Here is a 19350-nt window from a genome sequence, read left to right as displayed (position 1 = left end):
GGGCAGGAGAAGGCAAGGGAAAGAGAGAAGCAGCATGTGAATGCGTTACATACGTTATCCGTTTCATTCAGCCATCGTCTAATATGCGTATACTGTGCGGCTGGGTATAGATAAGACGGGCGAGGGTATCTCAGAACAGGGATTGAAATCGGGGGAACTGTGTGGTGATAAGCGGTGATAAGGAACGCCGGTACACATGGCAGCGGCAAATTTCGCCACTCGAAAGTCGAAAAGTCAAGAGAGCAGACAACAAGGGTTTGACTTGGCGCAACAATGCTGTCTGGCTTCCTCCAGATGACCGAGGGTGTGAGCCAACCGCCGCGTAAATAAGCGACGCATTGGTCACGTGACCAATACGCTCGTCGCTCAGCTCGGCACCCCATTGGCTCCAAGTGGCATAAATTTCGCGCCTCGGGGTGTTTGCAGCAGACGACGGCGGAGCAGACGATTGTGAACAGAGACGGACGTTTTCTTTTTCTCCGCGCGGCTATAAACGAGACGAAAGGTTCAATAGGTGATCGTTGAGCATGATGGACCACGTCTACCAAACTCGTTCTCTGGGAGTTGGGAGCGAAGGAATTCCGGACCAGTATGCGGACGGAAGAGCTGCTAAGGTGTGGGAACTCTACATCGGAGAACGCGAGAAGCGCACGGATCACTACAAAAAGTTCCTCTCAAACAAACTACGAGATCTCGGATGCCATCACATTCTCGATGTCGCATGTGGTACAGGGTAGGTATATACTCGCTTATCTCTTATCTATTACCTACCGTTTCATATCTGGATTTTGTACGGCGCACTTATCCGTCTGCATCACCACGCAGCTGATGAAAATCGTCTGCGTTTCTGAACGATCGCACAGTCTTCTATGGACACAATCCCGGACTAAAGCCAGATGGCTAAGTGCTGTACTACAGTACACTAAACTAAATGCACTGCGTGTTAATTTCCCATTATCGTGCTTTTTATTTACTATCATTTTTTGTGCTACACCTATTTCAATCATACATGCATGTTATCATATATCCTACATGTAGTTATCCCTCCATATGTATAATGCCCAAATTCTTGACCTGTAGGGTAAATAAATTAACTGAAATATAGTATTGTATCAGCAGCATGATCAAGACAGTGTCTTCACTTGCATGATGTAGCATCGCCCCACGTTACGCTCTAATTTGCCTTCACGTGGTCAGTCTTCTAGAGTTTGCCGACTGTTGTTATGCGACTGTCAGACACCGAAGGATTGCGCTGACCGTGGGAGCGGCTCCCGCACTGTTTAAGGCTTTGGCTATGGTTGCGGATTTCTTACAAAAGGATGATTTATCCAGGATGCTGATTTTGGGAAGGTTGCTGCTAAAGACTTGGGGAAAGATCGAGGTTAAGTGCACATTAATTTTTATTTTTGTTTGTTTGTATCTAGCAGGGAGGCCAGTGGCTGTTCTTCGTCAGCTGCACTAAATATATACAACAAAATAAAACAACAGAAAAATTATTTCCTGAAATTTCGGACACCGAATAGCATATGAGGATAGCTTTCAAATAACATGCAAGATAGGTTTTCAGAGACAGTGCTTTTGCCAAGTCGCTATATTCTCGTGGTAAATAAATTTTCTTGCTTTTTCTGTTTTTGTTTATGTCTTAAGCGATACACAGTGCTTGCCAATGCTTGCAGAGAACATGCACTTTCGCCCAGCATGTTTGTCAATTGTTTTTTAAATAAGCTGTTAGCAGGATTATTAACAAAGTTAGCCCTTATTGCATTAGTACTTACTAGACTTCTTGTGAATAACTTTATTCATAGGCATAGTCTCAAAGTGGCGCAGTTTTGTTGATGAGATGCTCCTGCTTACACCTAAATTTCCTCTTTTCTATGTCATGCGCATTTACGCGTTGGTCAAGGAAATGTATCAAAGGTGCATTTGCTGGAAATTGAAGGAGTGTGTTCAGAACATTTCAGGGTGTACGGGGGTGGCTGGTGTCAAGTGGTTGTACGCACAAATGGTGTCAAGGGGGTGTAAAACTGTAAGCTCCTGTGAACACGACTCGTGTCACACGAAATCATACATGGCGGGATCTGGCGATATTACATGTTATGATTATTAAAATGTAAAGAACATGAACGGGTTTAGGCGACCGGGAATTTCAAGCAATGCCCGCATGATTGGATTTGGATTCGGGGGTTTTACGTGTCAAAACCACTATTTGATTATGAGCCATGCCTTAGTGGGGGGACTCCGCATTTTTTTTTTTGACCACCAGGGGATCTTTAACGTGCGCCAACTGCACGGGACAACGGCGTTTTTTCTATTTCGCCCCCATCGAAATGCGGCCGCCGTGGCCGGGATTTGAACCCGTGACCTCGCGCTTAGCAGCGCAACACCATAGCCGTTAAGCCACCTCGGCGGGTAGCTCGCCTGGTTGTATTGGAGTCTGTTCATTATAATAATAATAATGTAAACGGCAGTAAATTAAGAGTTCCTGTATTTTAAAGGAAAGCTGGAAGGAAATAATATTGACAAAACGTTATATGCATGGTTTTCAGCATATGATCGAATGCAACTTCACGAAAATGCAACTTCACATTTGTACTTTGCTGTCGGCAAAATTCTGAATACTATTAGCTCAGAAAACATGTGCCTTATTACTGGAACCGTATTATAAACACCACAAAATAGGCCAATTACGATACAGCACATGATATTCACTGGGGAATGGCAAAATCGCCATAATCATATACGCCCCATATCGCGCTGCAAGTACGTGTAGAAGTGCGCGTTTGCTGTGCACGATAAGAGACCCGTCAACGTTTGCATGACTTCAACGAATTCGAGTGTCGATGTTGCAATATAGCGGGCAATCGCATTATACATGCAACTTTCTTCTGGCCGTTAAATTCGGTTGGACAAAAATACGATTGTGCAAAATAACTATAGCTAACCGAGCGAAAAGAAAAAAAAAGGTGTGGTTTGAATAATACATCATCAATCTTGCAAATTTGTCTGAATCGCAGCGTTGACTCCGTGCTGCTGCTGGAAGAGGGCTTCAAGGTCACCAGCGTGGACGCCAGCGACCGCATGCTGAAGTATGCGCTCAAGATCCGCTGGAACCGCAGGAACGAGAAAGTCTTCAATGACTGGGGTGAGCCTACTCAGTGGGCGCATGGCGCGCGCGTTTAGTATACGCTGCTATTGAATCATCTTCTCAGTGACGGGCATTCACTCGAACGTTCTCGCATGTTGGACGCTGTGGGTTGAGCACCAGGCCAAAGATCGGCAGGGCCCAGGTTCAAGTCATGGAACCGATGCGCCTACTTGTATTTGTTTATGACCATACCTACACCGTTTGGCACCGCATACAAGCGTTGCTACTTGTCATACGAACATATAAAAAGCTTTTTTTTCAAATACTATACTATATGCGGATAAAACCAGCTGTATCTTTCCAGCAACTTCAATTCCTCCCCTTTTCTTTCGAAGTTGTAATGATACGTTTTAATTAGTGTACATTTTAATTAGGAGCATGCGAAACGAAGCTGCGTCTGCGCGCCGTGGTGCCGCTCAGCCGCCACGGTCACCGCCGCGCCGTCGTTTGCAGGGGAAACAGGCTTTATCTTCCCGGTTCTTTATTATGGTTCTGACCCGTAGCTTATCGCTGCTCTGCGCGGAGTCTGTGTTGCCAATTCTCGAGGAATGCATATGCGGGCATTTGCAGACTATTGCGCTTCTGAGTTTGTGTATAAATTAAATATATATATATATATATATATATATATATATATATATATATATATAGCGGAGAGAATAGAAGCAGCCAGGAAAACTGTAACAGAATTTTACTGACGCTTCAGCCGGGACCCGCCCTTCATCAAGAGTGCGACAAAGAGCTCAATTTATACATTTTCTCCGTAAGAGTTATTTTTTTAACTCTCTGTACGCGCAAGTTCCTGTTCACGTTTTTGTTGTCTAGATTTTTTTTACTTTTTATTTCTTATTTGCTTCATTTCTTTCACTCTTACGGAAAAAATGTATAACTGAGCGCTGTGTACTTTTTTTATTTTTTTTTTATTCTTTATTTGAAGTGAATACACTCCAGGAAGGAGGCCAAAAGGCACAATGCCTGACGAGGGCCTTCTCCCCATTGTAGGCATGTTGCACTCGGAGGGGTTACAAACAAAATGAAAAGTAAATCAATCAATACATTAGCAACGTAGCATATGCGGCAACACTTGTTGGCATAACAACAAAACAAAAGCAAAAATCAATATATGGTCATAAGGAAAAGCAAAGCTTAGAGCCACTCCCATGTCAGGTGCCCGAGGGAGTAAAATGGCGCCCGACACAGGAGAGGAGAAAAAAAAACACAGGGTTAACAACATAAGGTAGGCATAAACAAAAATAAGCAGCCTCCTTGACACAGCACACGTACCCACCAAGGGACAAGACCCATTATGTCATTAATAGTTGTATAATTTTTCTCTTGTAGGCTGTCGGATTTTTATAGTCATAGATAAGATGCTGAAAAACGTTATTTTCATTCAAAAAGGCAATCATCTGGTGTTTAAGGGTCTTGAAGCCGTAATTTGTTCTTACTTTTGGTGCTTTTATTGCGATATGTCGAAGGTTGTATGGGTTTAGGGAAGTCTCTGTGGGAAGAAAATTAGGGTCATTATGAATTGCATGATATGTCTCGAGCGCTAGCCGCAAAGTCTTTAACTGAAATATAGATAATATCCTGAAATCATTCCAATACTGGCCTGTACTTTCTAAGTAACCTAGGTTCGAAATTGCTCTAATGGCTCTCTTCTGTAAGAGAAACAAAGAGTTTAAATTTTTTTGTGTTGTATCGCCCCATATTAACCAACAATAATGAAGATGAGATTGTATAAGAGAGAAGTACAATTGTCTTTTAAGCCATGTTGGTAGTAAAACTAAATTTATTAATTAGACCAATTGATCGCGAAACTTTCTTACGTGGTCTACATGGTCGTTCCATAACAAGTTCTCATTAAATATAACTCCAAGGAAGCATATCGACTGAACGCGTTGAATGGGGCTTGTGTTATATGATATTGTTGGCTCATATTCTAATGCTTTGTTTTTTGCTCTGTATATTACATACTTCGTCTTTTTAATGTTTAATTCTAAGCGGTTAGCACACAGCCATAGTGTTAATTTATCTAACCAATGATTTGCTTTATTTTCTACTGCTTGCAAACTCGCGCCATTGAAGAAAACATTGGTGTCATCAGCATATAAGGCTATTTAGCAGCTGGGAGAAATATTAACAATATCGTTGATGTGAACAAGAAACAGAATTGGGCCTAATATAGAGCCTTGAGGTACGCCAGTACGTATAAGGCCATAGCTGGAAGATATATCATTAATGTTTGTGAATTGCACTCTGGACGACAGGTAGCTTCGAATAAGACACAGGTCGCAGCCTCGGATCCCATAAAACTCTAATTTACGTAGCAAGACTTCATGACTGACCGAGTCAAAAGCTTTTCGAAAGTCTAAAAATAATCCCAGTGTGACCATTTTGTTTTCTATGTTGTTGATTATTGTGTCTTTTATGTGAAGTAAAGCCTTTTCCGTGGATTTTCCTTTTTGGAAACCGTATTGTTGCTCTGCGATAGCTCCTGTCTTAGTAAAATATGAAATCAGGCGAGTGTTGATAACTTGTTCAGCGATTTTCGAGAAAATGGGCAAAATAGATATGGGGCGATAATTATTAGGATCGTTATAATTTCCAGATTTATGGATCACGCAGACTCTTGCAATCTTCAGTTTCTCTGGAAATCTACCTTCTTTGAGCATTTGGTTGCATATGTGCGATAACAAAGGTGCGATAATATCGCAGACACTTTTTACTACCACAGCTTTAATATTATCAGCTCCAGTGGCGCAATTGTTTTTCAGAAGCATTACATACGTTGCGATTTCAGCATTAGTTGTTGGGGAAAGAAATATCGTAGGTTTTGGATTGCCTTTGAGGTAAGACACAGGGTCAATGACAATTCCTTGCATAGGTTGGTTTTCTCCGACTGATAAAAAATACTCATTAAACTTATCTGATAAAGAACGGCCTTTATAGGTAACACCTTCAATCACAATCTCTGTTAGAGTGGCTTGAGCTCGTTTCGATACTAAACTATTATACGGCATCCAAATTTGATTCGGTGAACACTTATCAAACGCTTTTGCATAATATTCATGTTTGGCAAATTTTAAATCGGAGTTTAGTTTATTCCTTACAGCTTTGTACAAGTTGAATATATTGATGTCCTTATGTTTCAAAAAGTCCGCAAAGAGCTTATGTTTATGCCTTATTCTTTTGTACAGATCTTTGGTGATCCATGGTTTTTTAGACTTTTTGTATCTGGTGTAAGGGACAAGAGGAAAGGCGATCTCATAAGCATTTCGAAATTTCTCTTCAAAAATATCGTAAGAGCGACTGGGCTCCTCTTCATTGAGGACATCTGACCAGTCCAGTTCTGAAATAATGCATTGGAAGCGGTTTACTGTTTCATCATTAATTTTCCTGTATAAAGAGTGGCGTTTACTACTTGAAGACTTTTTTTTGGGATGCGGCACAGAAATAAAGAAAGGAAGATGGTCGCTAATATCACAAGCCATCACACCCGATTGAACGTCATTTGGTGAAAAGTCAGTAAAGCATAAATCAAGAGCAGTTTCTGTGTGCGCAGTTATTCTTGTAGGCAGGTTTATAACATTTGTGCAACTAAAACTGGACATGATATCAATCAAATTTTTGGATGCAGTACTCTCAGATAATAGATCTATATTAAAGTCCCCTAGCACGACAATCGATTTGCAATGTCCTGTTAATGAGCGAAGTACATTGTCAAGGTAGGCGAAAAACATTTCCGTGTTACCAGATGGGGGTCGATAAACGAGAAGTATAATAACACCACAAGAATCAACAACAAGTATCTCGTAATCACTGTGAACAATGGAAAATGTCTCTAGGAATACGTGCGAGATACCCTCATGAAAATACAAAGAGATACCTCCCCCTTTTCTGTTATCTCTGTACAAGGACACATGAGAATATTCTTCAAATTGAACAACATCAGACGTGCCAGTGAACCAAGCTTCAGTGAATGCTAGAACATCAAACTTATGGAATAGGGAGTTGAGGTAGGTGCCAATGTCGTCACCTTTGTTTCTAAGGCTTCGTGCGTTTAGACAGAACAAAGAAAGGGATTCACTTTGATGATACTGTAAGCTCCCTACTGCTTTGTTAAATTCTTCTATTCCATAGAACCCTTGGCGTTGCGTTGATCCGTCGTGATCCATAGTGCCAAAAGCTGTCAGTGGTTATCTGAACAAAAATTTGCGATTTAACGCTCACAGGCTCTCATCTCGTTTATCGCTGTCGACACTTCCTGTTCCCTTAATCTTGGCCAAATCTGCCTCGCACGTAATACGCAAAATTGGTTCTCCTGGGCCCTTACGGACCAGCACTTTTCCGTTTTCCTGCCATGTGAAGCGATACTCCATTTGCAGTGCCCTTGTACGTGCCATCCATAGAAGATGCTTGTTTCGCGGGGTAAGGTTATCGTAGAAGAGGACATCTGATTTGCTTTCACGCAGTTGCCTAGCCTTCTCCTGCCAATTGTCTTTTGTTTTTCTTGAAAGAAAACGCACTAAGATGGGAGCCTCCCGCCCTTGCTTTGCGGGAAGACGGTGAACGCCGTCTATATCCTCTTTCACTAGCTGACGAAGCCCGAGAGAAGCACCCAGTTTGTTAATTTTAGATAGCAGATTTTTATTTGCTTCCGATTTAAGTCCATGTACCTCCAGGTTCTGCCTTCGACTATACTGCTCCAAGTCGTTAATTCGGTCCTTTAAGTCTGATACATCTTTCCCGCTGCTGGAGTTCTCTACTGTTGCAAGACATGTCTTAATGTCTGCAAGTTCGCGATCTTGCTTGGCGAGACATTCTAAAACCTCGTCGTACTTTTCCGACATGTGTTCGACAGATCCTTGCACATCAAGTACTATTTTCTTCAGTTCAGGAAGCGTATTCATTTTTTCAACTAACGGCATTAAATGACATAGTTTCTTTTGCATATCTGTCATCATGGCCATTAGTCCCTGTTCAAAGGATTCAGCCTGTTCGCCAGACGAACGACCTTTTGCCAAGCCCGATCCATCTGAAAAGCTGTGTTTGTGAGAGGATCGACCAGTGTGCTGGCCCGCCACTACACATGTGCTGTATGTCCAGTCGGCAATGCTGCCATCAGTTTTTTTGCTTTTAAAACTTTCGGCTGTTAGGCCTGAACAGGCTTTGCTAATGTGGTAGTTGAATTCGCATGAGGCACAGGTTACAAATGGGCCGTTGGCCGGGATAGCAGCATGGCACGAAAGACAGGGGTCAGGGTCACAATGGCTGTCTGATTGAGACATCGCTATCACTAAGCAGTTGCAATCGGCAGCAGCAGCAGTAGATATAAGAGAGAAAAGCAGAACAGAAAGCCACAAACCTGCAAAGCAGAAGAACAGCGTCAGGCGCCTTCCAAGACAAGTGTCGCTGAGATGCTACTGCTGCCGCCACCGAATGCAAATACACAGTAGGAATTCTCGGGCACGTCGAAGAAACCTCGGTTGACCCAGCGTGGTCTCAGAAGCCAGTGGGAGCAGGCGTGGCAGGCCAGGTCACGCACGGTAACGTGCGAAGATAAAACCCGCCATCTTCAGAATCTTGCATCGGTGTCCTCGAGAAATCCTCAGGTACTGCGCAGCCGCAGCAAAGACGTATTGCGAAGTAAAGCCTTTAATCGCACTCTTGATGAAAGGCGGACCCCCGCCGACACGTCAGTAAAGTGCTGTTATAGTTTTCCTACGCGCTTCGATTCTTTAAACTATATATATATATATATATATATATATATATGTAAGTTTACTTGCAAGTTTAGCTAAACAGAACATGTAACGATCGCTCGAACGTGCGTGCGCGCTGGTGCAGTGATCGAGGAGGCCAACTGGCTGACGCTCCCCGACGACCTGGTGAAACCGTCGTCGGGCGGCTTCGACGCGGTCATCTGCCTCGGCAACTCGTTCAGCCATCTGCCGGACGCACGCGACGCTCCCGGAAGCACCCACCGACGCGCCATCGCCAACTTCCGTGAGATGCTCAAGCCCGGCGGATACTTGATCATCGACCACCGCAACTACGACCACATCCTTGACCACGGCACGACGCCCACGCACAGCATCTACTACAACGTGAGCATTTTGTGTATTTGTTGTATAATAGTCTACCGAGTAGAGCGTGTGGCAAATGGTTACTGACAGGATATTTTCGACTATTAATTTCTTGATTTCTTTTTTTTTTGCGATAAGTGAAGGTCCTAGACTTTCAATAAACCCTATACCCTATTGGGTCCTAAACCCTATGGGTCCTAAACCCTATAGAAAAAAATAAAGACAAATCTCAGAGTGCTGTTAATAATTCGATATAATCGCTTTTCTTCAGCCAGTTCCATCTCCCATGAGGCGTGCATTGAAAATCTAGAAGCCACAGCACCTAGCAACCACGGTTGAATGCGATTGGATGTAACGCCGCCGCCGACGCTCGACGCCGGACGCCCTTAGCAGCCGCTGTGAGAGTACGCCGCACCGCCTAACGTAACCTAACGCCTGTGAACGTAATCCGTCGCGGGGCCTAACGTAACCTAATGCCTGTGAACGTAATCCGTCGCAGAGGCCTACGTCGCGGGCACCAAGCACAAAATGGCGGCGCGTTGCTACGGTATGACATGAGAGTATCGCCGGCGGCATTTTAGCCGATCGTGTTCAACCGTGGTTGCCAGACGCTGTTGCTTCTACATTTTCAATATACGCTCCCGGCACAATACTGTGTCGTGACGTCACGACACAGTACGTGGTCACATGGAAACAGGCCGTTGCGTGAACTCACTTCGGTTCGCTTGGTCATCCGCTGTGCTTCGGTCCTCACAAGGAGTACAGCATACAAGGCAACCGAGCCTGTATGTTATGATTTTTTTCACTTCATTGCATAATCGTCGACCTCAGTAGTTACGTTATGGATCCTCACTTCTCCGAGAGTGAAACAAATAATTATTTGGGCTACCTTTTAACACTACTTTTTCAAAATGCGCGTCAAGTGCAGCGCGGCTTCCAACTTGGAAAAGGCTATTCAAAACATCACCGACAGCTGTCCCACTCTAAAAGAAAAAAAAAGTGTACCTCCTTTGGTGCGCATCTTTGTCCCATGACAATATACGGACGGGATCGGTCTCGCTTGCATTTCGTTTCTTGGAAACTCTCCGCTCGCAAATTTTTTGTCAGGAATGCTATCTCCTGCTGATAAAGCGCACGCCGTTCGTTATCTGGAAGTTTCTCAGAACGGTCGATAATCGTCTTTGCCCACTCGGACAAAACGACTCTGCAAGGTTAATGAAATGCGTTTTCACTGCAGAGTGACCACATCAAGGACATCCAGACTTCGGTTCTGTACGTGGACAGAAAACCCTGTATGGTCATCTTGGACTACGTCATGGATGTGTCCGCTTTGAAGAGCAAGTTCGACTGCACAGACAGCGAGTACAGCAAGAAAGGGCGACTATCCGGAGAGCCGATAAAGTAAGCGCAGATCGCACATTCATAAGCGCCTATGTTATCGTGATAGCTATGCTACTAGTGTTTGTCACCTGAACTACTGCAACCTGCCTGGATTGGCTGGATTGACACAGAGTACGAAGCGACAGGTTACGCAAATCAAGACTGCTACGATTGCAGAAACACTATAATACGTTCCGAGGACAAGTCTGGGGGGGGGGGGGGGGGGGGAATTACAATTATAGCCTTGCACAATTCGTGGTACATTCGCGGTCATTTAGTTCTCGTCTACGCAAACACTTCTCCAAATTCATTTTCGCCCCACACTTCAAAAAACTGGAATCCCCCACCCCCGAAATGGTGACAGTAATCGACTATTCAAATTACAGACGCACGAGCTGTTTCAGCTTTTCTAGGCTGCGGACCCTACTGAATGTTCCTATACATACACACAATATATACATACAAACATATATATATATATATATATATATATATATATATATATATGTTTTTAAATCTCAATTACATTTTTAAGAATAATTAAGTTTAAGATGATGGTTTTACATGCCAAAACCACCATCTGATTATGAGGCACGCCGTAGTGGGGAACTGCACAATAATTTGGACCACCTGGGGTTCTTTTATGTGCAACTAAATCTAGGTATGTATATATATATATATATATATATATATATATATATATATATGGAGAGACAGAGTTAGAGAGGTGCTTCAGGCTAACTTTCGAACGTGCAAAAACATAAAATAGAACGTGATTTATCTACATGGTCAACTGAACAAGTGTGCCACCCTGAACATGTTTTTAAGTTGTAGTGGGAATGAGAAATGAGAAGATAGCATGTCACATTGACGGAAACGAGCATGCTTGTATACCCAAAAACAAGCACTTATATTTTTAATCTCGCTGTGAAAGTGGTGCAATAAATGGCACGTAGTGCAACAAATCTGTGTACCGTCACATAACCAAAACGCTGCGCAGGGAGAGCAATTTTGCCTGTATGCATTACTGTACTATCCAAAATTTATTTTATCCGCCTATGGTAACTTTTATTCGCGCGAGATATTAATTTATTTGTAGCTAGGGCGTGGTTGAAAAGTGGCGCTGCCATCATGCAGAAGAATAGAGTGGTGCCGGTGCATCAATCGATCCTCAGCTATGCCACCTTGACATGGTGGTGGTATTCTTGCAGTCTGCAAGTACATCTTGCAGACTAAGATGTGTTGCCACGCGGCTGTGATCTGCGATAATACCAAAAGTAAAGATATGTACAGACATTCACATTTGCACCGAACGATATGATGAGTAGTAAATAAAGTGATATTTATTTGAGCATCAGCTCAAGTGCAAATGCGTGAATTTTTCGGCTATCTACAGCTCCGTTCCTATAACCCAAAGTATGTTGCAATAAAATTGCTGTGGAGGAAAATAGTTCCGGCACTTAATGCAGAAATATGGATGTCCGTAAAAGAAAAAAAAATGAAAAACCCCCTTACACTTAAGGCAAACTTTTTCTCAAGTTTTCCATCAATATCGGTGCATCGTAATCGGTTTCTAAGTGTCCTTTCAATGTCATATTCGCTGGCCGCAGAACACAGGTGTGTGAAATGAAATGATGTCAATAGCTTTTTTCCCTGAGTGTTGTATCCTTCGCAGTCGATCAAGTGTGAAGTTTCTTTCATTCGTGCAGCTTGTGCTACAGTTGGCTTGACCGATACCTTTACCCGTTCCAGCAATTTCCGGCTGTCGTACTACCCGCACAGGCTGTCGGACTTTACGAAACTCCTCGAAGATGCCTTTGGCAAAGAGGCCCAACATGAGATCTACGGAGACTTCAAGCCACTGAGCAATGATTACACCCCAGCCTTTTACATTCACATAATTCAGAAAGTCTGACGACGTGGTGCTAAGGAATGTTTGAGATGCACTGACTACGCTTAGTCAGTGAAGTGAGCATGCACCCGTAATTGCTATTATATAGCAGATCTCCATATCCTTTTGAATCCGCACACAAATGTGATTAAAAGTGAGTAAATGTACTGTTGCTTTTTATTTGTATGGAATTAAAGGCATGACCTTTAAAAGCTTGTAAAGCCCAACGACGATCAGAGATAAAAAGCCTTCCAAAGTCGCTACCCTGCAGAGTGCAGTATTTCGCGGATAACTACACCGTTGCATATATTTGTCCGTGTGTTCAATATGCACAGTCGGCATCAAAAGTTTGCTGACGACAGGATCTAAGAAAAAGCTGAAATATTTCCACAGCCTGTCCATGAGACAAGGTCTTTAGATTCCCAACTTATGCTAGGACATGCAAACAACACATTGTTGTTCAGTTTTGCTGGCTATACAGTCACAAACTGCCGACAATAGATTGTGCGAATACTTACACCGTAAAGTAGCACGTAGTGAGCAATGATAATGCAGTGTTCTTGCATGGACTGTTTGCGAAAGGCTTATCTCTGACTGTTTGTGCTTGTGATAATGCACATGTAGCAACTTTGTAACAGCGCTTTATCTCTCGACAAGATCCGGGAGCCTTTTCCAAGCACTCTTCAAGCAAGCTAATCATCACTTATGTTTCAGTGTCCTTTAGTCTGAGCACACTTGACTGCTACAATGACCAATGGGTACATTTTGAAACACACTACTAATTGGGGCAAGGCAGAAATATGCGTGTTGCCAGCTCATGCGTGTTTATTGAAAAAAAGCTGAAATCACTTCTGCGCTAAATGCATCTTTTTGTGAAGACTGAGGCTCCAGCATTGTCCTTTTGACTTTCACCTTACCTCGGGTCTCTCACTGTTTTCACTGGGCATAAAAATAAATGGACATATGATTTGCAAGTTTCACCTCATCAATGATGCACTTTACAATGATCAGAAAAATCGGACCATGTTGCATAACATACCCAGTGAGCAGTAGCACGAGCTCGCGTGTAGGTAGGTGTGTTGTAACACAAAAGAGCATTAAAAAATAATTGTGGAACTTAACGTCCCAAACTTCACAGACAATTACACGGGTCTTAGTGGAGGTATCCAGATTAATTCTGACTATCTCGAGTTCCTTAACGTGCATCTAAATCACGATACATGGGAGTGTGTGTATTCAACCCACACTCCTAGGAATGTGGCCACCGCAGCAGGGAATCGAACCTGCCACATTTCGCTCTGTAGCAGAACGCCACCGCTACTGCGGCAGGTCAGACAAAAGTGAGAAAGACGAGACAGGTAAATAAGACTACTTGGAAGAGCGCTGGTAGGAACTACCTGTTCTGTTAAACAGGTGGAATCAGTTTTTTCTAATGCCAGCCCTATCTGACCAGCCCATGTCCAGGAGTTGGTGACATCGAACTTTCTTCACCTGGGAACTAATCAGCCAGACATTTAGCAGTCAAATACTTCCTGCTGGATCTCCCGAGAAGCAAATGGCTGGCGGTGTTTTTCATATCTTCTGAAATTGATCCGACCGCGCATTTCGAAAATAGCTATGGTGAAATTCATTCACTCTGCACATTCATGCATTTTATGCTGAAACATCCAGAAAACTGGACCGAGTACCCGCGAACACCGTTGTGATTTACTGTCGCTGAGAAACTGAACGCCGAGCCCCTTGAGCTGACTGTTTGTCCAGAAGCCAAGCTTGCAATTTAGCTGTAGCCCAGATACATGAGATGCTTGTAGAAGCTGGTATTCACTCGCTTGGTTTCGAGCGTTCTGTAACTCGTACAGGAGACCATCCGTCAACGCACTGAAACGGACACTCTGTACTGTTTCAGAACTCGCACACACCTCTTTGGTTCACAGCACGATTTCTTGATGACTAGACCAGCAGCGTTGACACGTTCTATAGTCCGACACTCGGCAAAAGACCAGCGATCGCAACAATGCAAAGGCGCCCAAGGACCTTTGCATCCAGCCGAAATGTACGCTGCTAACGGGAGGAATGAATTCGAACAACCAGCGTGCCACCGGAGGATCCACCGGACTATCGAGGACTGGCCGGTCCTCGATAGTCCACAGGGGTGCAACAGGGTAGATCATTCCAAGCGCACTCTGTTAAAAATAAAGATGAAAACTTGGTTAGGGAGCGGGCTCGGGACCTTATAATTACTGCTTCTTCTTTCGAACACAATCCTGCATCCTTTTGCTGAAACTTTTACCAGCAGCGATCCTCCGCATGTCATGTCACCCCGGCGACGGCTTGTTCGCGCGGTCATCAGAAGACTTGGGCGAATTGCCGCCACTGCCTACCGGGCGGCTATCAACCTTTCGCATTCGCCCAGACACTCTCTTCGCGTCGTCTTTCCTCCTACCAGCTAGGGTGCGGAGGAGCGTGTTCCTGAAGAAGTTCTTGTTGGTGCATGTTCGACCACTAAGCCCACAACACTTCAAACTTACATCTAGGCAGCCGAAGCAGCATAGCTTGAAGCGCGGCAATATCTATCCACAATCTGGCCGTTCACGTAGAGCGCAAGGTTGATAGCTTCGAACCAGTTTGTTTTGGTTTCGAACATAACTCGTTTCGAAAGCATCAGCGAATTATTCACGCATGCCTGAGTAATTGACAGTTTTGGTTCAAAACACTCAACGCACCAAAGTAAGTACGCTTCGTATGAGCGGTATGAGCTACAAAGCATGGGAGCGTCGAAAAGCCAGCAAAGCGGTCGCGCATTGTAGCTTATACTGAGCGCGATAGTACCTGTCACAGAGGGGCACAAATGAAGATCCTTGGGCAATACTGGCACGGGGTGTTATCGTATGAATGAAACTTCTTTTTCTTTCTTTCGCGGGTGGAGAAGCGGGAGCATGAAGGAAATGAACCAAAAAAAAAACGCCACAATAACCCCTTTATTCAAAGAAGCACGTCAGCGTTCATTGCATTTGCAAATATAGACTGTAGTAGTAGCAAGTAAAGCTTTACTTAGTTTTTACAGCTTTTTCGCTGTCACCAGCGAAGTGACACGCTTGTTCGCAGTCCTTTTGAAAGCCACCGGGAAGTTAAATGTTTAAAAAAAAAGCTTTATGTCGGTCTCACACTGGGGAATTTCGATTGCGATCGAGCCTGATCCGGATTGAAATTCTCGACCGCGACGTACTTCTCCGTGACCGCGACTGGTTCCCTACTGCAGCTTGCTCAAAGGGACAAATGGCGACTGAGAAATTCGATCCGGATCGGGCGCGATTCGCGAAGAAAATTGCGCCGTGTAACACCCGTATTAATTTCATTGCAAATTAACCGCAAATTATGTGCAGATAAATTCAATTTGTATCAGTTGGTGCAAGATATTGCAAGTTTAACCAGCGCAAATAACGAGGACGCAATAACATATGCACAGGACCAGCGCCAGTCTTGTGTATATGCGCTATTGCGTACTCGTTATTTGCGCTGGTTAAATTCTTCTTCTTTAAGGGGTTTTACGTGCCAAAATCAGTTCTGATTATGAGGCACGCCATAGTGGAGGGCTCCGGATGAATTTAGACCACCTGGGGTTCTTTAACGTGCACTACAGCGCAAGGACACGGGCATTTTTGCATTTCGCCTGCATCGAAATGACGCACTTACCTTAGACATCTGTTCACGGCATCCCAATAACAGTAGCCGAACGTTCCTTGTGTTTACAGGCAAATCCAAGGTGCAACTGCTGGCATAAGCGGGCTCCACTGATAGGCCGGATAATCACTTCCACACTCGGTTTTCTCTTCTGGCAGCCATAAAATGCAAGAAGTTATGCATAGTGGAGTACGCTATACATCGCTCAGGGAGCCATGCTTTTCCTTCTAAACCGCTGTCACTCGATCGCTCTCTCCTAAGAATTCCATGTATGCGTACAAACTGTCTATTTGTTAAGAGCGCTCTATTTGGACTTCTAATAACAATGCTTCATAATGTGCAACGTTAGGACAGGAACTCACCCGCCGTGGCGGCGTAGTGGCTTTGGTGTTGCGTTGCTAAGCCCGAGGTTGCGGGATCGAATCCCGGCTGCGGCTGCCGCATTTCGATGGGGGCGAAATGCAAGAACACCCGTGTATCGTGCATTGTGTGCGCGTTAATCTTTAACGTGCACCCATTGCACTGCACAGTATATGTCAAAAGGTGATCAAAATGCCAGGTGGTCAAAAATTAGTCCGGAGTCGCCCACTACGGCGTTCATCATAATCATATCGTCTTTATGGAACGTAAAACCCCAGAATGTTTTAATGACCGGAACTTGCTCTGAATGATAGCATATGAACCTTATGTTATATTAATAGTGGAGCGATTGCTTTTTTTTATTCAAGAACTATTTGAAAAATATTCATCCGGATATTTTTGGTTGTGTCAAGAAAATATCCGTGCGGGTATTTTTCGGTGCAAGCATCGCGAAAGGGAAAATTGTCATCCGCCTGACTGTAGCACGAAACTACCAGGCAACCTATACGGGTTTCTCAGGAATACAGCTTCGCAGTTGAGTAAAAGTTCGCCCCGGTCCCGGATCCCAGACCAGGATGAATTTTTCCTCAACTGGGAAGCGTTTTTCCTGTGAAACACTTATGAGTTGTCCTTACTGCATTACTAACCATAATTCAGTACTTGCAATGCCCATCATGGGCGCAATCATAAGATTCTCTTCTCCCCCCAAAGTACTGACCGAGCCCAATGCTGCTTAGCTTCGGGGATCGGACGAGAACCGGCGTATTCAGCATGGTATGGCCGATGGCATAAGATTCTTTTCCTTTAAAGGTAAAACATTGTGGAATGTGATGGGAAAGCGCTTCAAGGAAATTCAGTCACGAAGTGTTAAAACAGCCAATTCTGCTTTTTCATTTTAAGATTTGTTCTGAATTAGCACATGTGCAATACCTCTAGTCTTTATCTTTCCGAGGATGCTGCCTCATTGGCCAAGCTCTTGTGAAAAAAGTTCCCAGTGCGACAACTGCAAATGAGAATCTAAAGTGAATTGCGTGTGATAAGAACCATGTCCCAGCCGCAAAAGCAATGGAAGATAATCGGTGCACTATCAAGTGACTAGCAGAAAAAGCACACAGAATGACAATGAGACTAGACATTAACATTAGCACCGTTATCTAATCTTAGTACTTGCACAAGCAAAAAACTCGAATGGGAACACGCAAGTGAAATTCCGGGCAATCGCATGCATTGTACAGAGCCAGGAGAGAAATTACTGTGAATGTGGAAACAATACTCCTCACAGAGGAGGAGTATGGTTGTGTCTATCTAGGAGGGGGTGGATCGGAACGATATGCAGCTCCTGTACTTTTTCGATTATGAACGACGCATGCGATTCTATGAAATTCATTTGCATGGGGTCCCACCTAAGTGTTTTTAGTTACAAGACTAGTCGGAAAACAGGCACCCTATTTAATGTCATCAGTGCACATTTTCCTCATCCCCAAATAGTATGACTATGAGTAACACAAATAGTATCACTATGACTAGTATGACCAAACAAGTTTCAATCCGCCCAAACCAATACAACGCAAAAGAAACTTATCCTGCACTGTACCTGTGCTGGAAGCTGACATTGCTGCTGATGTTTGTTGATCAAGGGTAGAATTTAAAAAGTGAACTCCAAGATAAAGAGACATAAAATTATGTTATGATTGTCATTTGACGCACATATTCAATAAAAACTGATCGCCAACTCAAAATGCCGCCAAATTAAAATGTGGTAGCTGTGGCTGGAATCGAAGTTCGTCAAGAATAAAGTGTCCCTAGTTACACTGCTTGGCACATTATGTTCTTGCCTGTGACGCTAGTCTTGGCATAACTTGTTTACTTGCCATACTTGTAAAGGATCAGAACAATATTAACGCTACCCTCACCTACTTCATACTCATAAAATTGTGGTGGATTACGACTATGATTAGCTCATTTACCCCACGTTGAGTTTACTCTGAACAAAAGTGCAAGAAACCCAGGTGAAAGAACAGGCACTAATACTCCTGATATGTTTAATCAAAGAGGCTAGACTAGAGTGAATGTTTACCACTTTGACAATCTGGCCACTATTTGCGAAAACTGATAGGCTGTAAAGACTAACGAGGTTGCAGCCGAGGAGTGTCTACATACATTCCCAGTGCATTGCTCGCATCGGTCAGTTAACAGAACTCCCCGCATCAGAGCACAACTGCGTGGTCAGCATTTTCTATCATTTGGTCAGCAAGTGCGCTTCACTGCAGAGTGCGAACATTTACTCACAGAGAGAGAGAGAGAGAGAACGGAAGTGGCCTCGCGACGTAGGACAGGCTTTGCCCTGTCGCCACAGTATCTCGGGCCTACTTGCCACCGACCCCTCACTCACGGGAGACTCACGTTCGGGCACCAAGTGTTTGCGTTGCGGCAGCGAGCCCACAGGGTCGTCGTCTTCATCCGCTGTCTGCGCAGAAATGCGTGCAGCTTAGGCACAGGGCTGGAGCGATGGAAAGAGTTCTAGCGTGTTTGTACGTGTATTGCAGTTAGTGGAATAATGCAACACTCAAAAAGTGGATGGCAGCAACAGCAAAGGCATCAACATATTTTTATCAACAGTCCGTTGGAAACATTATATTTGTTTTGCGCTGTTCTCATCAAAAAAAGAAAAAAATTATAAGGCGTCAGTCTACATTCACGATTATTACATTAGTAGCAAGAAATACGACTACTCCCGTCTATGCATATGGCATTCAGTAAATGAGAATACAGGTAGAGACCAGGCAAAGCTCCCTAATTTGTCC

At 43.8% G+C, this 19350-nt stretch overlaps 1 protein-coding gene across 2 annotated transcripts in view; it reads left to right on the top strand.

Moving 5' to 3' along the window:
- Window positions 1-323: 323 nt before the first annotated feature.
- The window catches only part of LOC119465877 (glycine N-methyltransferase), a 119927-nt gene continuing 100900 nt past the window's right edge, over window positions 324-19350 (top strand). Inside the window, exons 1-5 of one of the 2 annotated variants that reach the window (XM_037726353.2) lie at window positions 324-733; window positions 3015-3142; window positions 8996-9255; window positions 10472-10635; window positions 12367-12672. In XM_037726353.2, the coding sequence (XP_037582281.1) occupies window positions 528-733; window positions 3015-3142; window positions 8996-9255; window positions 10472-10635; window positions 12367-12529 (921 nt within the window). In that variant the 5' untranslated portion in view covers window positions 324-527 and the 3' untranslated portion in view covers window positions 12530-12672. Of the gene's footprint in view, window positions 734-3014; window positions 3143-8995; window positions 9256-10471; window positions 10636-12366; window positions 12673-19350 lie in introns of those variants that run through there. The other variant, XM_049657372.1, reaches the window with a different exon arrangement.

The sequence above is a fragment of the Dermacentor silvarum genome, chromosome 10 (assembly GCF_013339745.2).
Source record: "Dermacentor silvarum isolate Dsil-2018 chromosome 10, BIME_Dsil_1.4, whole genome shotgun sequence".
Lineage (NCBI taxonomy): Eukaryota > Metazoa > Arthropoda > Arachnida > Ixodida > Ixodidae > Dermacentor > Dermacentor silvarum.
This window is presented reverse-complemented; position numbering and strand designations above follow the sequence as displayed.